This window comes from Pogoniulus pusillus, chromosome 4, assembly GCF_015220805.1.
Source record: "Pogoniulus pusillus isolate bPogPus1 chromosome 4, bPogPus1.pri, whole genome shotgun sequence".
Classification (NCBI taxonomy): Eukaryota; Metazoa; Chordata; class Aves; order Piciformes; family Lybiidae; genus Pogoniulus; species Pogoniulus pusillus.
Window position 1 is genome coordinate 19,396,638 of NC_087267.1, and position 21,312 is coordinate 19,417,949.

Here is a 21,312-nt window from a genome sequence, read left to right on the forward strand (position 1 = left end):
ACTGCAACGGGGCCTTGCCCTCTGTGGGGATAAAGAGGGCATGCAGTGGCAGTTGGCCCTTTTAGGGCATAGTTGTGTGGATCTCTGCATGGTGTGGGGCTCCTTGGAGAGGTCCCTGACGTGGGACAAACCTTTGCAGGGTCCTCAGCATCAGGATTCCTGTGGTGGGGTTGCAGCCACTGAGTGCATGTGGTGGGGAATGCTTGGGGGTCCCTCTGTGAGGTTCATGCAGGGTTGGTTGAGGCTCCCTGAGTGAGGGCCAAGAGATGGACACCTCCGCGTAGGGCAGTCAGGGGTCCTGTAGGAGGGTCCTGATGGGGTGGCCTGGGTGAAGTGTAGAGGTCCTCCCTGAGACCACGACAGGGTCCTCCAGCGGGTCACCAAGTGGAGGTTGAGTGTCCTCTGCTGGGGTGGTCCTGGCTTTGGGGGCAGTCCTACAGGGGTGCCCTTATGCAGTGTTGGGGTCCCCTGCCTCCTGGGGGGAGGTCCCGTGGGGTCCCTGTGGGGATGCCCGTGCGCGGTGTGTGCGTGGAGCTGCCTCTTGCCTGCCGCGGTGGGTCCCGCAGGGGTGCCCCCATGAAGTGTGGGGGGTCCCCTGCCATCCGGGGCTGGGGCAGTCCCGCAGGGATGCCCGTGTGTAGTGGCGGGGGGTCCTCTGCCGGGGGACCTTCCAAAGGGGGTCCCCCCGCGGGGTTCCCGCCCGGGTGCCCCACTGACGCCTCTCGTTCCCCCGCAGGGCCCCCGGGCGGGCGGTGAGCGCGGCCCGCGGTGCCGGTGCCGGTGGCGGTGCCGGCCGCCCCGCCGCGCCGCACGGAGCATGCCTCTGAGCCCCGCCGGCAGCAAGCATGAGAGCCCGGAGTCGCCGCCGCCGGAGCCGCCGCCGGAGCGACAGCCCCGCGCCGCCGCCACCGGGGAGCCGGGCGCCGGCCTGCGGGAGGAGACGCGGCTCGACCCGGCCCGGGGCGCACCCGGGCCCCGCTCCCCCAAGCTGGCGGCCCCGGTGCGCATGGAGGAGCCCGCGCCCGGCGCCATCGTCGTCCGCATCGGCATCCCCGACCTGCAGCAGACGGTGAGTGCCCGACCAGCCGCGGTGCCGGTACCGGCCCCGACCTCGCTCTCGGCAGCGGCCACCCCGGCACCATCCGGCAAACTTCGCCTGGCCGCGGTCGGGGAGAGGGGCGGCCCCGGCAGGACGGCGCAGGGGTGCCCGCTGCCCCGCTTCCCGGTGCCCCGCTCCCCGGCACCCTTGGCTCCCGCTGCCGCCCCTCTGCCCGGTGCCCCCGCTGCCCTCCTTCCCGCAGAGCCCGGCCGGGCGGCTCCGGCTGCAGCGCTGCCTCGGCGGGGCCCCGCACCGGCCCGGGCACGGCGGGGCTGGCGTGGGGGCGGGCGCAGCGCGGGGGGCTTCGGCACGGCTGTGCCGCTGGCTCCGGTAGCGCTCCGGCAGCGGCTGCAGCCCCGGCGGGGGCTGTGCCGGCGGCGGGCGCCGATGGCTGCCGCGGGCGGGTGCGCGGGCAGCGGGGCTGTGCCCAGCCGCTGGCGGGTGCGGGAGCGCAGCGGGTCCCAGGTGCCAGGCCTGGGGCAGCCGAGAGCGCTGTGCTGGGTGACCGTGTCACAGGTGGGGCGTGCGGGTGGCCCTGATGGGAGCCAGGGCGTGATAGAGGAGGAGGAGGTGGAGGGGACTGGGGGAAGCAAGAGGGTCTCTTGGGAGCCTGCCGCGGGGGTCCGCTCACCGGCGGGGCTGGTGGCAGTGGGGCAGAGCGCCAAGGCCACAGGGCCGCGGTGCTGGCGTGCTGGCAGGCGCAGCTCTGCCGCTCGGCTGCCAGGCTGCTGGTCTGCTGTCGAAGAACCGGGCAGGCGCTGGGCGAGGAGTGGCCCTGCGCTGCAAGAGGGCTCCGTGAGCTGCTTGGGCTGTGACCGACGGTCTGCAGGACACGAGGGCTGCTTGTGCCCCTCACCTTAGCGCCTCCTCACCCATCCCGGAGCTGATGCGCGGTCCCAGGGCTCATCTTGCGTCGGCCCTCAGCCCGGGACTGTTGGTGAGGGCCTTGATCTGCACAGCATCATGGTGCCCACCTCGCTGTGCCTTGGGCACTGCCCAGCACCTAGGCTTGGTTTGGAGGGTTTGCGGGCGCTGGAGTTGGTGTGGTGGGATGTTAAGCACCTCCCCCCCACCTTCATCCTCTGCTGGTCCCAAGCTGGAGTGAAGCAGCTCAGCCTTGCCAGAGTGAATGCCCCCAGGTAGGGAGGGCACTCCAGGCAAAGCTGAGCATCTTTGCATGCACAAGGCAGGAACTTCCCTCCTGCAGTTCCTCTCCCCCAGGGGTAGATGCAGCTGAAGAGTGGAAATATTTGTGGTGCCACCTCCTTGGGCTGGGGATGGGAGTGAGCTGGCAGAGCAGGAGCACTGGGGAGACCCTCAGGCTGCCTGGGGCTGGGGGCTGTGCTCCCGTGAACAGCAGAGCCAGTGCTGGGTGCTGGCAGGGGTGCCCTGGGGAGCACTGGGATGTGGGGCAGCCCGTTGGGTGCAGGTAAGAGCCCCCCAGCACTGGCAGCCTGCCCAGCCCTTTGTGCTCCGCCAGCCTGGTTGGTGAGCACAGGAGCTGGCAGCAATCACGACTCCAGGCCTGGCTCTGTAGGGAGCAGCAGGAGATCATGGGTCCAGCATGGTTCTGCCTGACCAGCTCTGCCCCTGCTGCCCTGCCCCAGTGGGCAGTGTGCCCTGGGTTTCACAGGCTGCAGGTGGAAGCTGGAGGCTGTGCTGTGTGGCACCTGCTTCCCTGGGCTGGGTGACAGCAACTGGGGATGCAGTGCCCTGCCTGGCACAGCAGCTCTGGGCAGCAGGACAGTGTGACAGCTGTTCTCAGAACCTGTGATGCCTGTGGTCTGGATGAGGGGCTCAGACAGCCCTTGCTGTCACCAGCACAGCACCAGGCTGGTGCCAGGACATCCCTTTCTCCAGACCAGGCAGTGCTGGCAGAGGGCCGTGGCTTTTAGGGTGCATCTGAGGGCTGACTTACCAAGTAGGAGCTGCCTGGTTTGCAAACTCTTCTGCTCCAGCTGAGCTCCCTCCCACCAAAATGAGGCAGGAGAAACTCATCTGCTCAACAGCAGTACCCCTGGGAGCTGTGTGGTGTCCTGGACCTTCCCCAGGCTTCTGGGCATCAGCTCCCTGGTCTGGGCAGCATTTGGTGCTCACACCTTGAGCAGATGGCTTGGTCCCTGTCTGCAGGAGATGAGGACCAGTGGGAACGGGGGCAAGGGGGAAACAAGCTATTGAGCAGCTTGCTGCCAGGCTGCCAGCTCCTCCATGAGGGGCTCTGGCAGGTGTTTGGGCTGCTGTGGCTTAGCAGGGCTGTGACCTGCTGTCTGTCAGGGTGGGGACACCTTTCCTGGCATGATCTTTAGCTACTCCAGGCTGGGGTAGGCCCAGGAACTTCAGAGGAGCTGCTGTGGAGCTGTTCCCCAGAGGCTGTGTCTGCAGAGCAGACCCTGGAGTACAGGCACCCCTCAGAGATGTCCCTGCCCTGCTTTGGCATTGCTGCGGTTGCCCTCACTGATGGGCAGCCAGCATAGACTGACTGTGGCTCTGTGAGGCTCCTGCTCTAGGCCAGGGCTAGCATCTGCATCCTGGGAGGGGTCTCATGGGTGGACTAAGGATGGGAAAAGGCAGAGGTAGGACACAGGAACCCTGGTGGCACCTTCAGGAGAAGCAGTCAGATGCCAGCCTTGTAATGGGGACGTGCCTGTGCTTGTGCCTCTCCCTCTCCTCTCCTTCCTGGACCTGACCAGGGTTGGGTTGCTCTGAGTGATGAGGCACCAGGGGCAATCCAAGAGAGAAGAGGCTTTTTCCCCTGCCTGCTCTAGGGAGATCACAACCACGTGGAGAAGGGATGAGGCTCCAGCAGGGATTGAGCGCTTGACCCTGCCATGGGTGCCTCATGGCAGCTGCAGCACAGGGTGGGGATTGTCCCTTCTGACACCTTAGCAAGCGGTCTTTGAGTAAGCAGCCAGGTTCCATTAGCTGCCAGTGCTTTAGGGCTGGGCAGGTCCCTTTTGCTGGTGCCTTTTGTCAGGGCTGGAGCCTCCAGGTGGGTTTTTAGGCTGTGAAGCAGCTGGCTTTTCAGGTGGAGCTTCCCAGCTCACTTGGAGTTGTCTCCAAGCCTCTTTTAGGTTCCTTTGCCACTCTTCATCGTTGTGTTTTATTAATCTGAAAGCCTTTGAATTCACTCTTAGTGGTTTCCATTGTTAGGAGCAAGCCTCCAGCCCAGGCTGTGACCTTGTCTCTGAAGAGGGGAACCCTCCAGACACATCCCTGCTGCCCCAAGGATGGGGCAGGCTTTCAGGTTAAAGGGTTTGAGCAACCTGCACGGCTCCCAGCTCAGGGCAGCGAGGCTGACACTGCCCCACACCACTACAAATGGCTTGAGAAGGGACCCTGGAGCACAGGAGGAGCAGGGGACGCAGAGATGGGGCAGAGGGATGGGGTGTGCTTGGGTGGGAAGGGAGCACATCTTGCCTACTAAAAGGACAGTGCAGAAACAGCTGGTGGCACTTCCTTCAGTGCAGGAGGAGAGCTGGGGATGGGGACAGGCTGTAAGCCACTCAGAGGACTCTCCCACAGAGCCTGGCAGTGACTCCCTGCTCCCTGACAGCCCCAGGGAGCTGCAGGCTTCCCAAAGCCCCACGGAGCAGCTCTGGGCAGGGGTTCTGCATGGGCTGTCACACTGCTCCTCTACTGGGGACTGCCTCTCCTCTCCTTGCTGGACCTGACCTGTGGTCAGGAGCCACACCATGTCCTCTGTCCTGCAGGTGCCTCTGATGGATATTTTTCGTGGTGCCCCAGATTTGCTGTCCCTTATTCCCCACTGTGAGGCAGCTGAGCACCTGAGAGAGATGTTCAGGGACCCGAAGGCGCCACGAGGCGGGTGCCTCTTGTTGCTTCACTTGTGGCTCCTCCTCTCCTCCTCTGCTCCTCGGTGGAGGGAAGCTGGGGCAGGTCATGGTGGTGGCCTGGCAGGAGGAGGAAGGACAATTTGTGCTGTTGTGGAGGGAAGGAATGGTCCTGAGAGCAGAGAGAGTCTTTGAGGGGCAGATGCTGGAGTGGGAGGAGAAGACAGAGAGCTGTTTGTGTTGGAGGGCACGGAGCTGTGAGTGGGTTTCTTGTGGTAGTGCCCTTCAGGAGCATGTGGACTGGGCTGAGCTGCCCAGGGGAGCCAGGAGCATGGGGACACTGGCTGGAAGGAGCATCCCTCTGTGGCAGCGCTTGTGAGCATGGCTGTGGTGGTGCCAGGAGCGTGGGCTCTGCTCCTCACCAGCCCTGGCAGTGCTGAGAGGGAGCTGCTGTCTCTCTTAGCTCCTGTTTGGGTGCAGCCCTGTGGTGACAACTGTGGTATCCCATTCTGGTGATATTCAAGACCTGCCTGGATGCTTTCCTGATCCCGCTCTGGCAGGGGGAGTTGGATTGGATGTACTTTTGAGGTCACTTCCGACCCCTGAGCTTCTGTGATTCTGTGGTGGCCTCAGGCCAGATCAGTGATTCCCAATCAGTTGGTGAGGCAGGTCTGCAGCCCTGGGCAGGATTCGGTCTCCTCTGCAAAGGGGACCATGCTGAAGCATGTGTGACAGCAGGAAAGCCTGGGTGATGCTGAAGAAGTCATGTCCTGCAGAAGGGTGTCCTCTGGGGTCCAGGCAGTGGGGTCTGGCATCCTTCCTATGCTGGCATCATCCCCTGGAAGAGCTTCTCCTCTGTGCAAAGCTGTGGTGATGCATTGGGGATTGGTGAGGAGATGTCCCAGGACCTTGGAGGTGGTGGGACCACCCAACCCCATTTGTGAGGGGCTGCTTGAGGCCTCAGCCGAGGCCAGAACTTCCCTTTGCTGGGGTGGATGGGACTGCTCATTCACCTCTGGCTGCAGAGAGGCTCTGCCCTCATCCCTCTTCTCAGGCATCTGAGACTTCAGGTTAATATTCTGGCTTCTTATCTCCTTCAAGCAAATGAAAGAGGAGCCTGGAAACCAGTGCCCAGAGCATCGATTCTGCTGTCAAGCCAAGGGAAGAGATAAATTCTCCTCTTAGAGGAGAGAGAGGCAAAGTTCTCCTCAACTTCTGCTTAGCCAGGACTGGTGGTGGGGAGGCTGCCAAGCGAGTTGCTGGTCGGTTGGGATTTGATTTGCATTCCCTGTGCCACAAGCTCCTGACCGTGGCTGCAGCTCCCCACCCCAGCAAGGAGCACCACTGCTGCATCTCTGCAGCCTGCTGAGGCAGGGATGTGGTGGCTACAAGCCATGGTGAGCAAGCTGCCCACCACTGCCAGCAGCCCACCCCAGCCAGCTGCCCACCCCAGCTTCGCCCGTGGCTGGAAGGGAGGTGTGGTGGGATCGGCACAGGGTGGTGAGGAAGGGGCTTCAGCGTGGCTCTGGGTGCTGCAGAGCTGCTGTGTGGCAAAGGGATGCTGGCTCTGAGCAGGGTGTGCAGAGGAGAGCTGCTGTGGCTGCTCTCCAGCACTGCTGTCCCCTCTGCCGGCAGGGATGGGGGTGTGGGCAGTGCCACAGCCACATCTCTTCTGAGGGAGGGAGTGCCAGAGCCCCTGGCTCTACCACAATGTGCCCTGCCCTTTGGCGGCTGCCCGTGACGCAGAATGGACTTCAGGAGGTGCAGTTGGTGTCCTGAGCTGGCTGGGTGGCTGCAGATGCTCAGCAGCTCGTGTGAGGCAGCTGAGAAGGACCCTGCAGCATGGTGCTGACAGGCATGGTGCTGGTGGGCACAGTGGCAGAGCTGCCTGAGCCCACTCTGGTCTCCTGGATGCGATGCTGTCCCCACGCTGGCTGCATTCTGGAGTTGGGTTCTCCCTGCAGATGCCAGGTGCTGAGTGCAGACAGCAGTGCCCAAGGCAGCAGTGGGGAGGGACGAGCAGAGCTTTAGTCAGGGGGTTAAAATGCCAGTGAGAAGCTGCTGGCAGCTGTGCTGTTTGAGCTGCTGTCCCCATCAGCGCTGCTGTGGGGTGGCTTCAGGTGCTGGCAGAAGAGGAACAAGTTCCTGGGTTGTGGTGGCAGAGACCTGGGTCAGTGCCATGCTCTGGGGTGCCCTGGCTCCCCACAGGACCCCAGTGTTGGTAACTGCAAACTTCGGACAGCTCTGCCCTATGCATGCTGAGGTGAGAACCAACACAGGGCCAAGTTGCCCAGATCCCTCCTCACCATCAGCTGCTGATGCTCAGAGCCAAGAAAAGCTCCTGTGGTACCCAAGGAGCAGCCAAGATGGTGTCTGGTCAGCAGGGTGGTCTGTAAGTGGTTGGTGATGGGCAAAGTGGTGCTGAGCTTAGCTGAGGCAGAGCTGGAGTGCCCTGTGCCCAGCTTGGCTGGAAGTGCTGCTCTCTGAGATCTTCTTCTGCAGGACCCAGCCCTGGCTGGTGACACTTGGGTGCTCCTGGCTGGTGAACCCTGGGTGCTTCTGGCTGGTGAACCCTGGGTGCTCCTGGCTGTTGTACCCTGGGTGCTCCTGGCTGTTGAACCCTGGGTGCTCCTGGCTGTTGAACCCTGGGTGCTTCTGGCTGGTGAACCCTGGGTGCTCCTGGCTGGTGAACCCTGGGTGCTCCTGGCTGTTGTACCCTGGGTGCTCCTGGCTGGTGAACCCTGGGTGCTCCTGGCTGCCCTGGTGAGCATCAGTGTGTGGTGGGGCTGTGGGGGAACCTTGCTTGCATTGCTGTGGTTCCAGTTCATGATCTGTGCAGGTCTGGTGAGGAGCAGCTGAGGGAGCTGGGGTTGTTAAGCCCAGAGAAGAGGAGACTGAGGGGAGACCATCTGGATCTCTACAGCTCCCTGCCAGGAGCTTGGAGACAGGTGGGGGTTGGTCTCTTGTCCCAAGTAACAAGCACCAAGACAAAAGGAACTGGTTCAAGTAGCCCCAGGGGAGGGTGAGGTTGGCCGTGAGGAACAATTTCTGCCCCTTGAGGGCTGTCCAGACCTGGCCCAGGTTGCCCAGGACACTGCCGGAGTCACCATCCCTGGAGGGGCTTCCAGACTGTGTAGATGTGGTGCTGAGGGCCGTGGTTTGCTGGGGCAGCAGCAGTGCTGGAAATGGGCTTGGTGCTGGTGGCACTGAGGTCCATTGCAGAGCTCCATGTGCTCACTGCCAGTCCTGTGCCATGGACCTCCTCCGTACCTTGGACCTGTTGTGTCCCATGGCTGTGGGGCAGGGGTTTGGTCTGGTTTGAAGGTCTGGGCCCTGTAGTGACTGCCAGGAGAACAAGTGGAGTCTGAGAACCTGAGACCTCTCCTCCTTGAGCCCTGCTCTGCCTGATCTGCTGGTGCACTCCAGTGCTGGCCCTGGGCAAAGGAAAGTGGAGGGTGATGCACAGCACCCTGAGCCTCTCCTAATGCTGGTGGAGCTTCTCCATCTCTCCTCCTGCCTCTGGCCCGCAGCTGCTTCTCCTCCAGGAAGAGCCGTTTCAGCTCTGCTTTGCCTGTGCTGCTCTGTGGGAGGGTGCTGGAGACCTGGGATAAAATTATCCCAAACACCCACCAGGTTGATGGGATGGTGATGAGACCATCAGGCAGGACCAGGCCCCCAGCTCAGCTTTGTTTCTCGTGATGATTTGTGGGTCTGTAGCATCACAGCAGGGTTTGAGAGTGCTCTGGTGGGAGCGCTTTGGAAGCTTCACCTCATCTTGGGGGGCAGTGATGGGAAAAGGTGGGAATGCAGAAATCGAGTCACAGAATGAGTGGGGGCCAGAAGGGACCCTCTGAGGTCACTTGTCCAACCCCCCTGCAGTCAGCAGGGACACCTCCAGCTACAGCAGGTTGCTCAGGGCTCCATCAAGTCTGACCTTGAATGGCTCCAGGGATGGAGCCTCCACCACATCTCTGGGCAACCTGTTCCATGTTTCACCACCCTCATAGTGAAGATCTTCCTCCTGATGTCCAACCTAAATCTGACCTGTCCTAGGTTCAAACCATTGCCCCTTGTCCTGTCACCACAGGCCCTTTTAAACAGCCCCTCCACAGCCTTCCTCTAGGTCCCCTTCAGATATTGAAAGGCCACCAGAAGGTCTTCCTAGAGCCTTCTCTTCTCCAGGCTGAACAGCTCCAACTCTCTCAGTCTGTCCCTGTAGCAGAGGTGCTCCAGCCCTCTGATCATCTTTGTGGACCTGCTCCATCAAGCCCATGTCCTTCTTGTACTGGGACCTCTGAGTTAGGTGCAGCACTGCAATTGAGGTTTCAGCAGAGGAGAGTGGCAGAGCCGCTCTCTGTGCCTCTTTTGATGCAGCCCATGCTGCCACTGGTCTGGGAGAGCACAGAAGTGCCCCAGCAGCCATTGGTGTCCTCTCCTGGTGTGTGCTGGAGCTGAAACCCTGTGAGGTCCCAGCTGTGGGACCCCCAACACAAGAGGGACATGGAATTGGTCCAGATGAGACCATGAAGATGATCAGAGGGATGGAGAACCTCTCCAATGGGGGGTGGTGGAGGGCAGGCTGAGAGTTGGAGCTGTTCAGCCTGGAAAAGAGAAGGCTCCAGGAAGACCTTCTGATGGCCTTTCAGTATTTGAAGGGGACCTACCTAAAGGCTGGGGAGGGACTGTTTAAAAGGGCCTGTGGTGATAGGACGAGGAGCAATGGTTTGAAACTGGGGGCAGAGCAGATTTGAGTTAGACATCAGGAGGAAGTTCTGTGCAATGAAGGTGGTAGAACACTGGAACAGGTTGCCCAGAGATGTGCTGGAGGCTCCATCCCTGAAGACACTGAAGGTCAAACTTAGAATCATAGAATGGTTTAGGTTGGAAGGGACCTCAAAGATCAACTTGATGTGGCTTTGAGCAACCTGCTCTACACCCTGGAGGTGTTGAAGCAAAGCCTGGATGAGGCACTTAGTGCCATGGTCTGGTTGACTGGCTAGGACTGGGTGCTAGGTTGGACTGGATGATCTTGGAGGTCTCTTCCAACCTGGTTGATTCTATGATTCTATACTTAGAGGTGCAGGGAGGGGGTTGGCCAAGATGACCTTGGAGGGTCTTTTCCAACCTGATGCAGTCTGTGAGGATCCTGCCCCAGCTCGGGAGCACCCCGTGGGCACTGTGCCAAGGTGGTGGGCAGTGCCCACCATGCAGCTGGCAGCCACCCCGGGCTGCGATCAGGGAGCAGCCAGGCACAAAGGTTGCCATTTACTTTTCAGTGGGAGCAGGGCAAACTCTCTCCTTCCGAGGAAGCAGGGCTCATGAAAAATGCATGAGCAGAGATAAGAGCCTCTTGCAGCTGAGTGGTGCTCAGGAAACTGCTAACTACCAGAGCTGGAGCTTCTTGAAACGGCTTGGAAAGATCCAGAGGAGCTGCAAAGTGCAGCTGCTGAGACTTCCTCCCGCAGGTGGCCGAGGGCTTTTCTTCTCCACTGTGTGCTGGAAACCCTTTTGAAGCAGGTTAAAGCCAGCCCCAGGAGCTGCTGGAAGGTTGCAGTGAGTCTTGCACTGCTGGCTGTCACCTCCAGCAGCTCCCGGTGCTGGTGGAGCCCAGGAGGATGTGGGTCCTGTTGGCCTCCGTGAGCTGCTTCCTTCATGGGGCATGGAGACTTTCCTCCTCATCCTCTTCCTCAAGGTCAGGTTGAGTGGGGCCTAAAGCAAGCTGCGCTAGTGGAGGTGTCCCAGCCCATGGCAGGGTGTTGGAACTGGATGATCTGGAAGGTCTCTTCCAACCCAAACCTTTCTGTGGATCCATGAAGATGTCCAAGTGGTCAAGGTGGAAGGTGTCTAGTGGGAGGTGCTCTAGTGGGGGTGACCCTGCCTGTGGCAGGTGGGTTCAAACTGGATGATCTTGAGGGTGTCTTCCAACCCAAACCTTTCTATGGATCCATGAAGATATCCAAGTAGTCAAGGTGGAAGGTGTCTAGTGGGAGATGTCACTGCTCATGGCAGGAGGTTTGGAACTGGATGATCTTGAAGATCCCTTCCAACCCAACCCATTCTATGAATCATTCATCTGGGCCTGATATGGAATGGTGTCCACAGAGGTGCCCACTGATGGAAATGGTGGCTGCCCTTCCTGGCCCCTCGCAGAGCCAACACCAGCACTGGACTGCCATGGAATGCAGGATGGATCTGGGGATGCTGACAGAGATGGTGCCCAGCTGTGCTCTGGCTGGCACCGGAGGTGTGTTGTGAAGCCCTGGCAGTGTGGATGGTGCCTGTTGTTAATGATGCACCCAGCCAGGCCATGCTCTGCTGAGCTCCTTTCTACTGCCACAGAGCAGGGACGAAAGCTCAGAGCCCTGCTCTTGCATTTGGTCTCCTCTGGGGTAATTTTTAACTTGAGGAATGGAGAAGCCACCACAAAAACCTGTCCCTGAGGGCTGAGGAGGACATGGTCTTGTGTCCCTGTGGAATGCTGCTGGTGTGGCAGCATTCCACAGGCAGCTGGTGTACTCCTCTAGTGAGGAGCAGCTAAGGGAGCTGGAGTTGTTGAGCCTGGAAAGAAGTCTGAGGGGAGACCTTCTGGCTCTCTACAGCTTCCTGAAAGGAGGCTGGAACCAAGTGGGGGTTGGTCTCCTCCCAAGGAACAAGGGACAAGACAAGAGGATATAGCCTCAAGTTGTCCCAGGGGAGGTTCATGTTGGTCATGAGGAACAATTTCTGCCCCTTGAGGTTGTCCAGGCCTGGCCAAGGCTGCTCAAGGCTGTGTTTGAGTCCCCATCCCTGAAGGGATTTCAAAGCTGTAGAGATGTGATGCTGAGGTTGTAGCCAGGTGGGGTTGGTCTCTTCTGCCAGGCAAGCAGCAACAGAAGAAGGGGACACAGTCTCAAGTTGTTCCAGGGGAGATCTAGGCTGGATGATAGGAGGAAGTTGTTGTCAGAGAGAGTGATTGGCATTGGAATGGGCTGCCCAGGGAGGTGGTGGAGTCACCGCCCCTGAAGGCGTTGAAGCAAAGCCTGGATGGGGCACTTAGTGCCATGGTCTGGTTGATTGGCCAGGGCTGGGTGCTAGGTTGGCCTGGATGATCTTGGAGGTCTCTTCCAACCTGCTTGATTCTCTGATTCTGTGAGAGCCATGGTTTGGTGGTGCCCTGGCAGTGCTGAGTGAAGGGTTGGGTTCATTGATCTTCAAGATCTCTCCCAACCAAAATGGTTCTGTGCATCTAGGGAAGGCAGGGAGAAAACCAGGAGAATTTTATTTGTGCAAAGGGAAGATCTGGAGGTCAGGAGCCCATGGCCAAAAACCTCTGCTGAGAACTTTGAGCCTTGGCCCAAGCCTCTGCTTTCTGCTGCTGTGAAAATCTGTAGCCCTGCATAGCTGCACTGGCTTTGTTCCCTCTTTCAGGGGAGGACCAAACCACTTGTGCAGAAGCTCTGAGCTGGGTTGGCTTCCAAGCCGCACGTCGCTTTTCCAGGAGCACCTGGCCCCGTTCAGCTTCCATGGGTGGTGCTGGGTGAATGAAGCAGCTGCTGGCTCTGCTTCTTGTTCCCATTCTCCATGGAAGAACGTGGCACTGAGACTGGCACATTTTGAAGCCCCTTTTATAGCTTGGGGTTTTTTTTTTGTGTGTGGCTGTTTTCAACCTTCTGCCACCATGACATCAGAAGATGGGCTGGGACCCTCGGTGTAGCAAACCATTGTGTTTGCTCCAGTTACACCAGTCTGAGTGTTGGGGTGAGCTGGGGTGTACTGAGAAGCTCTTGGGCAGCATGCCCACAGCAGCAGGTGGGTTTTATCCTTGCATGAAAGGACTGAGGAGCAGAGAGATGTTAGCCAGCGTCTGCACACCAGTCCTGTGCGTGGATGGTAGAACACTGCAACAGGTTGCCTGGGGAGGTGGTTGGGGGCCTATCCCTGTAGGTATTCAAGGTCAGGCTTGACAGGGCTCTGGGTAACCTGCTCTAGTGGAGGATGTCCCTGGTGACTGCAGGGGGGTTGGAGTAGATGATCTTTGGAGGTCCCTTCCAACCCAGACCATCCTGTGATTCCGATTCTGTGTTGTTCCTCAGCGAAGGCACCGTGGGGTGGGCTGCAGCTTTGCAGTGCCCACAAGAGAAGGACTTGGTGGGGGGAGGTGCTGGGGGTTGAATTGCTGGAATGAATTGGCACCATTTCACAGTATCACAGTATTATCAGGGTTGGAAGAGCCCTCACAGATCATCAAGTCCAATCCTTTAGCACAGAGCTCAAGGCTAGACCATGGCACCAAGTGCCACGTCCAGTCCTGCCTTGAACAGCTCCAGGGACGGCGACTCCACCACCTCCCTGGGCAGCCCATTCCAGTGCCCAATGACTCTCTCAGTGAAGAACTTTCTCCTCACCTCCAGCCTAAATCTCCCCTGGTGCAGCTTGAGGCTGTGTCCTCTTGTTCTGGTGCTGGCCACCTGAGAGAAGAGAGCAACCTCCTCCTGGCCACAACCACCCCTCAGGTAGTTGTAGACAGCAATAAGGTCACCCCTGAGCCTCCTCTTCTCCAGGCTAAACAACCCCAGCTCCCTCAGCCTCTCCTCGTAGGGCTGTGCTCAAGGCCTCTCCCCAGCCTCATCGCCCTTCTCTGGACACGCTCAAGCATCTCAATGTCCCTCCTAAACTGGGGGGCCCAGAACTGAACACAGTACTCAAGGTGTGGTCTAACCAGTGCAGAGTACAGGGGCAGAATGACCTCCCTGCTCCTGCTGACCACACATCCCCAGCTGTGACCTAGGCTGGTCTCCAGCAGCCCACATGGGCTTCTGTCCCTCTACTGTGACCTCACCTTCAGTGCTGGGACCAAGTCTGGAGTTGTCAGCACAGCAGAGGCTTGGAGCTGTTGGAGCAGGGCCAGAGGAGGCCAAAGCAATGCTGGGGGGGCTGGAAGACTTCTGCTGTGAGGCCAGACTAGAAGAGTTGGGAGTGTTCAGCCTGGAGAAAAGAAGACTCCAGGATGGCCTTAGAAGAAGGATGGGGAAAGAGTTTTGACCATCGCCAGGGGTGATGGTTTGGAACTGAAAGGAGGACATCTAGAGAGGAGACAAAGGAGAAGCTCTTCATCATGAGGCTGGTGAGAGCTTGTGCTGACTGCAGGGGGTTGGAGTAGGAGACCTTTAAAGTTTGGAGTGGGTTGGGATGGCCACTGAGGATGGTGAGAGCATGTGCCAGATTGCCCAGAGAGGTGGGAGATGCCCCACCCCTGGAACCGTTCCTTGGTTGTCTGGGGCTCTGACAACCTGTTCTAGGTGCAGATGTTCCTGCTGTCTGCAGGATTGTTGTGGATGAGCTTTGAAAGTCCCTTCAACTCAACCCATTCTATGGTTCTATGACTCTTTGACTCTAGCCAGAGGGTCCCAAGTGAGCACAGCCAGCAGGAGGGAACTCATGGAGCAGCCTTGTGGTGCTGGCTCAAGGTGTGGGCCTGTGGAGTGGTCAGTCAGGGAGGTGGTTGGGACCCCATCCCCGGAGATATTCAAGGTGAGGCTCTGGGCAACCTGCTCTAGTGGAGGATGTCCCTGATGATTGCATGAGGTTTGGACTGGATGACCTTTGGAGGCCCCTTCCAGCCCATTCTATGATTCTATGAAATCAACTGAGTGACCTCAAAGAACCCCTTGGCAAGGGTGTGTAGCTGGCTGAGATGCTGACCCAGCTTCTAGCCATAAATCAGCACTGTGGTTTCCTTCCCTTCAGCTGCTTCACCTCCTGGCTGAGCAGTTCCAGCAGTGAGGGATCACAGAATGGTTTGGGTTGAAAGGGACCTTAAAGATCATCTACTCCAACCTCCCTACCATGGGCAGGGTCACCTCTCAACTGGACTCAGCTGCTCAAGGTCTCATCCAACCTGGCCTTCAACAAGTCCAAGGAGGAGGCAGCCACAACCTCCCTGGGCAGGCTGTGGGCAGGGAGCTGGGAGGAAGCTGCAGAGAGCTCACTTGGCTCTCCCACTCCACCAGGAAGTGTGATTTGGAGAGGGTGAGACCCACCAGCTCTAAGATCTTGGTGACTGTGAAGTTGAGTAACTTGACCAGAGTCCCTTACTGTGTCTGTTGCTTGTAGGTACAAGAAGAGCTATTCCAGAATGGTTTGGGTTGGGAGGGACCTCAGAGCTCATCTCCTTCAACCTCCCCACCATGGGCAAGGACTCTCAGCTACACTCAACTGTTCAAGGTCTCATCCAACCTGGCCTTCGACACTCTCAGGCAGAAGGCAGCCACCACCTCCCTGGGCAGCCTGTTCCAGAGTCCTGTGCATCTGCCATGAATCCAGGATGGATTCTTGGTACCAAGAAATGCTTTAATGTGCTAAACTGAACCAATTGCAATGCCAATTTCCATCCTGGCCCGCACTGACTTAACTGAGCATAAGCAAGAAACAGGCAGCTTGCTCCTCTCCAAATATTTTGGGGGGAGGAAAAAAGAGGATTTCTGCTTTCCATTACAATTGGATAAGCAGCTACACGTCCTCACCGTGATATCTGCTTAGGAGCAAGCTCTTTTGGGTGGAAAGTTTGCATTAAAAGGCAAATTAATCCGATGCAGCAGGGGGGAATTGATCCGCTGCGGCGGGCGGGAATTGATCCGACTCGGCTGCTCTTTGGGAGAGCAGCAAAGGGCTCCCCTCACAGAACAGCACCAGGCTTGGCTGGCTTCTCCGGGGGGGGCTCCTGCCAGCTGATTTATCCTGGCTGGGCTTGGTGATCAGCAGGCCAATGGCTGCCTGGGCTGCAGCCAAAGCAGCGAGGCCAAAGATGGAGAGAGGAGATTCTGCCTTTGCTCTGCTCTGCTGAGACCTCACCTGCAGTGCTGTGTCCAGCTCTGGGGCCCTCAGCACAGGCAGGACTTGGACCTGAGGGAGCAGGGCTGGAGAAGGCCATGAGGGTGATCAGGGGGCTGGAGCAGCTCTGCTGTGAGGACAGGCTGAGGGAGCTGGGGGTGTTCAGCCTGGAGAAGAGAAGGCTCCAGGCAGACCTAAGAGCAGCCTGGCAGTAGCTGAAGGGGGCTGCAAGCAGGCTGCAGAGGGACTGTTTGCAAAGGCCTGCAGACACAGGATGAGAGCAATGGTTTGAAATGAGAGCAGAGCAGACTGAGGTTGGATGTGAGGAACAAGTTCTTTAGCATGAGGGTGCTGGAATACTGCAACAGGTTTCCCAGGGAGGTAGTTGAGGCTTCATCCCTGTAGATCTTCAAGGTGAGGCTGGGCAAGGCTGTGCGCAACCTGTTCTAGTGGAGGATGTCCCTGCTGACCTGCAGGGGGTTGGACTGGATGAGCTTTGGAGGTCCCTTGCAACCCAAACCATTCTATGATCACTTTGACTCCAATCAATCCATTTTGCTTTCTGATGTGCAGGGAGACTCCTGCCAGAATGGGGGAGCTGCAGGTCCCTGCGCTCGGCTGCAGAGGAGTGTCTGGGGAGGGGGCAGTGGCTGCAGTTATTTATTTACTTAAATTCAGATCTGGGTTGGTGGAAAGTTCTCAGCTGTAGCCTCGTTTTTCATACCTGTGGATCTCTGTGGATCAACCTCCCCCCTACCGCCTCCCAAAGTTAAAAAATAGAGGCTGCCTGCAAGCTGCCAACTGCCAGTGCTCCTGTGCCCGGCAGCACTCTGCCACAGCTCTTGATGTGATGGAGGTGCCCAGATGGAAGCAAATGTCTGGAGTTATTTAGCAGCACTTGCCCAGAATGCTGACATATGGAAACAGCACAGGAATTGTTTGGAACAACAGGGAAAAGTGCTGTGGGCTCACTTCTTTACCGAGCTTCTGTGTGCACAAGGCTGTGTGGTGCCAGCTCCAGAGGTGCCACAGGATGTTAAGGGTTGGAAGGGAGCTCCATAGATCAAGTCCAACCCCCTTGCCAGAGCAGCACCATAAAATCTAGCTCAGGTCACACAGGAACACATCCAGACAGGGCTTGTAGGTCTCCAGAGGAGAAGCTGGAGCAGAAGATGGAGCAGCTCTGCCTGTGAGGCTGGAGCCGTGGTGACTTTGGGCTTACTTACTGCTGGGCCAGTTTCCTGATCTAGCTGGGGCACCACTGGAGCCCTGTTGAGGTCTCATTTGGGGTCTAGCTGGGGCACAGTTGGAGCCTTCTTGGGGTGTCATTTGGGGTCTAGCTGGGGCACCACTGGAGCCCTGTTGAGGTCTCATTTGGGGTCTAGCTGGGGCACAGTTGGAGCCTTCTTGGGGTCTCATTTGGGGTCTAGCTGGGGCACCACTGGAGCCTTGTTGGGGTCTCATTTGGGGTCTGGCTGGGGCACAGTTGGAGCCTTCTTGGGGTCTCATTTGGGGTCTAGCTGGGGCACCACTGGAGCCTTGTTGGGGTCTCATTTGGGGTCTAGCTGGGGCACCACTGGAGCCTTGTTGGGGTCTCATTTGGGGTCTAGCTGGGGCACAGCTGAAGCCTTGTTGGGGTCTCATTTGGGGTCTGTCTGGGGCACAGCTGAAGCCTTGTTGGGGTCTCATTTGTGGTCTGGCTGGAGCACCACTGGAGCCTTGTTGGGGTCTCATTTGTGGTCTAGCTGGGGCACTGCTGGAGCCTTGTTGGGGTCTCATTTGGGGTCTAGCTGGGGCATCACTGATCTGCATGAGTGGGCTGAGGAGAGGGAGGACAGCCGTGTTTGGCTCATCCCCAGCACAGCCTGGGCAGCCCCTGAGCTCTGCACCCCATCCTCAGCAGTGTAGCTGAGCTGTGGTGACCATATTGAAGGGGTGACCATGTTGAGGGGGTGACCTTCCCAGAGCAGATGCTGCTGGAGCTCTTCCTTGGTGCAACTCCTTGGCAGTCCCAGGTTCTACCAGGCATGGCTGAACTGACTCCTGATGCTTCTCCCTGGGTTCTGGAGGAAGGCTGGCACCTGAGCATGCAGAGAAGGGCTCTCCACAGGTTCTCCACCCCACTGTGCTCCTCTGGCTTTGCATTGCCCTTTGCTGCTCCCAGCATTTCTCAGCCTGGGCTTTGAGTTCATGAATCCCTTCCAAAACGAGGCTCCAGAGGGGTGAGAGGGGACACAATGGAAGGGATTTCCTCTATGGTCCTGCAGGCACCAGACAGCAGCAGAAGTTAACAGAAGGCGACTGTCAGAGCTGCAGCAGCTTTGGAGGTGAGCTCTGCCTCTGTCAGAAGGTCTCTGTCTTCGAGCTGTCTTCTCTTTAGCACCTTGCAGTGCTCTGACATGGCTGTGAGGGAAGTCCAGGTGGTGTGGAGGTCCTTGTTGTGTGGAAGTCCTGGCTGCAGTGGGTGAGGTTGCCAAAGGTGAGTAGGGTTTGACCCTGGCTTGTGAGTCATTGCAGATCTGAAGGTGTTCCCACTTGGACTCACCAAATGTCCCACAGAAACTGGTTCTGCAGTGGCTCTGCTTTCCCCTTCTCTCACAATGACCTTTGGAGGTCCCTTCCAAACCAGACCATATATCATTCTGTGTCTTGTCCCAGGTATTTTCATGGCAACATGGACTTTTTTTTTCCCTAGACCTTTGGGCTAAAAGGAGAGGGTTGTGGAGCTGCACTGCCCTGCATTAGGTGACAGAATGGTTTGGGTTGGAAGGGACCTCCAAAGGTCATCCAGTCCGAACCTCCTGCAGTCAGCAGGGACATCCTCCACTAGAGCAGGTATTAGGTATGCCTGGAGCCTTCTCTTCTCCAGGCTGAACAACCCCAGCTCCTTCAGCCTGTCCTCATGGCAGAGCTGCTCCAGCCCCCTGATTATCTTCATGACCTCCTCTGGACCCTCTCCACCATGTCCATGTCCTTCTTGTGTTGAGGGCTCTAGAGCTGGATTCAGCACTGCAGCTGAGACCTCACCAGAGTGGCAGAATCGCTCCAGCATCATCACCACAGTTTTTGGGTGATGAAAACCATGCCAAGCAGATGCCAAGCAGCAGTATTGACCCATGGCATCTGCTCTGTTCCCCTGGCTCAGTTGTTCTCAACACAAGGACAACCTCTGCCAGCCTGCTGGAGCTCTGCTTCTCCTGCTGATGCCAGCTGCAATGGAACAGCCCAGAAGAGCTTTGGGCTTGGGGCTTAGATTTGCTGTTGTCCCTGTGCCCTGACATTCACAGGTCAGTGGCGTCGTTAAAGGTTGATTAATTAAACAGGCAGGCAGCTAACGACCTCCTCCTCCTTGCTTCTGATTGGCTCTTTGCTCTTAGGGCTTAATCAATGGGAATTCAGAGTTGGGCTCTTTAGTACCCTGCACTTTGCAAAATTGATGCCATTGATTGGAGGAGGCCTCGAGTGTGGCATCAGGGAGGGCTGGGCACCAGTCTGTGCTGGGGATGGGCATCAGGGTGTGCTGGGCATCAGGATGTGCTTGGGCATCAGGGAGGGCTGGGCACCAGTCTGTGCTGGGGATGAGCATCAGGGTGTGCTGGGCAGCAGGATGTGCTGGGCACCAGTCTGTGCTGGGGATGGGCATCAGGGTGTGCTGAGCATCAGGGTGTGCTTGAGCATCAGGGAGTGCTGGGCACCAGTGTGTGCTGGGGATGGGCATCAGGGTGTGCTGAGCATCAGGATGTGCTTGGGCATCAGGGAGGGCTGGGCACCAGTCTGTGCTGGGGATGAGCATCAGGGTGTGCTGGGCAGCAGGATGTGCTGGGCACCAGTCTGTGCTGGGGATGGGCATCAGGGTGTGCTGAGCATCAGGGTGTGCTTGAGCATCAGGGTGTGCTTGAGCATCAGGGAGGGCTGGGCACCAGTCTGTCTTGGGGATGGGCATCAGGGAGTGATGGGCATCAGGGAGGACTGGGCACCATTGTGTGCTGGGGATTGGCATCAGCGTGTGCTGGGCGTCAGAGAGTGCTGGGCATCAGTCTGTGCTGGGGATGGGCATCAGGGTGTGCTGGGCAGCAGGATGTGCTGGGCACCATTGTGTGCTGGGGATTGTCATCCGTGTGTGCTGTGGATGGGCATCAGTGTGTGCTGGGCATCAGGGAATGCTGGTCACCAGTCTCTGCTGGGGATGGGCATCAGGGTGTGCTGGGCAGCAGGATGTGTTGGGCACCAGTTTGTGCTGGGGTTTGTCATCAGTGTGCGCTGCGGATGGGTATCAGTGTGTGATGGGCATCAGGGTGTGCTGGGCATCAGGGAATGCTGGGCATCAGGGAGTGCTGGGCACCAGTCTGTGCTGGGGATGTGCATCAGGGTGTGCTGGGCATCAGAGTGTGCTTGGGCATCAGGGAGAGCTGGGCACCAGTCTCTGCTGGGGATGAGCATCAGGGTGTGCTGGGCATCAGGGAGGACTGGGCACCAGTGTGTGCTGGGGATTGGCATCAGCGTGTGCTGAGCAGCAGGGAGTGCTGGGCACCAGTGTGTGCTGGGCAGCAGGATGTGCTGGGCACCAGTGTGTGCTGCGGATGAGCATCAGGGTGTGCTTGGGCATCAGGGAGTGCTGGGCATCAGTCTGTGCTGGGGATGGGCATTAGGGTGTGCTGGGCAGCAGGATGTGCTGGGCACCATTGTGTGCTGGGGATTGTCATCAGTGTGTGCTGTGGATGGGCATCAGTGTGTGCTGGGCATCGGGGAATGCTGGGCACCAGTGTGTGCTGGGGATGGGCATCAGTGTGTGCTGGGCATCAGGGTGTGCTTGGGCATCAGGGAGTGCTGGGCATCAGTCTGTGCTGGGGATGGGCATTAGGGTGTGCTGGGCAGCAGGATGTGCTGGGCACCATTGTGTGCTGGGGATTGTCATCAGTGTGTGCTGTGGATGGGCATCAGTGTGTGCTGGGCATCGGGGAATGCTGGGCACCAGTGTGTGCTGGGGATGGGCATCAGTGTGTGCTGGGCATCAGGGTGTGCTTGGGCATCAGGGAGTGCTGGGCACCAGTCTGTGCTGGGGATGGGCATCAGGGTGTGCTGGGCAGCAAGATGTGTTGGGCACCAGTTTGTGCTGGGGTTTGTCATCAGTGTGCGCTGGGGATGGGCATCAGTGTGTGATGGGCGTCAGGGAATGCTGGGCATCAGGGAGTGCTGGGCACCAGTGTGTGCTGGGGATAGACATCAGTGTGTGATGGGTGTCAGTGTGTGCTGGGCATCAGGGAGTGCTGGGCACCAGTGTGTGCTGGGGATAGGCATCAGTGTGTGCTGGGCATCAGGGAGTGCTGGGCACCAGTGTGTGCTGGGGATAGGCATCAGTGTGTGATGGGCATCAGGGTGTGCTTGGGCATCAGGGAATTGACGCTTCTGTCAAAATCCCTCCTGGTCCTTCTTGGTAGTACTGCCCAAAGCTCTGCACCTTCTCCTGAGGGCCTCAGCAGCCTCACTGAGTCGATGGCTTGGGTTTAGCTGGCATGAGGCCAACCTGAGCATGCTCTGGCAGGGGGATTGGACTTGATCCCCTTGGGTCCCTTCCAACCCCTAATATCCTGTGGTCCTGTGATGCAGCTAAGG

The 21,312-nt window shown here is 58.5% G+C and overlaps 1 protein-coding gene across 1 annotated transcript in view; it reads left to right on the forward strand.

The window, feature by feature from the left end:
* The first annotated feature begins 923 nt into the window (after nt 1-923).
* SHANK3 (SH3 and multiple ankyrin repeat domains 3) overlaps nt 924-21,312 on the forward strand; it is a 235,853-nt gene continuing 215,464 nt past the window's right edge. The window contains 1 exon segment of the mRNA XM_064142320.1: nt 924-1,069. Within this exon segment, the coding sequence (XP_063998390.1) occupies nt 1,007-1,069 (63 nt within the window). The 5' untranslated portion in view covers nt 924-1,006.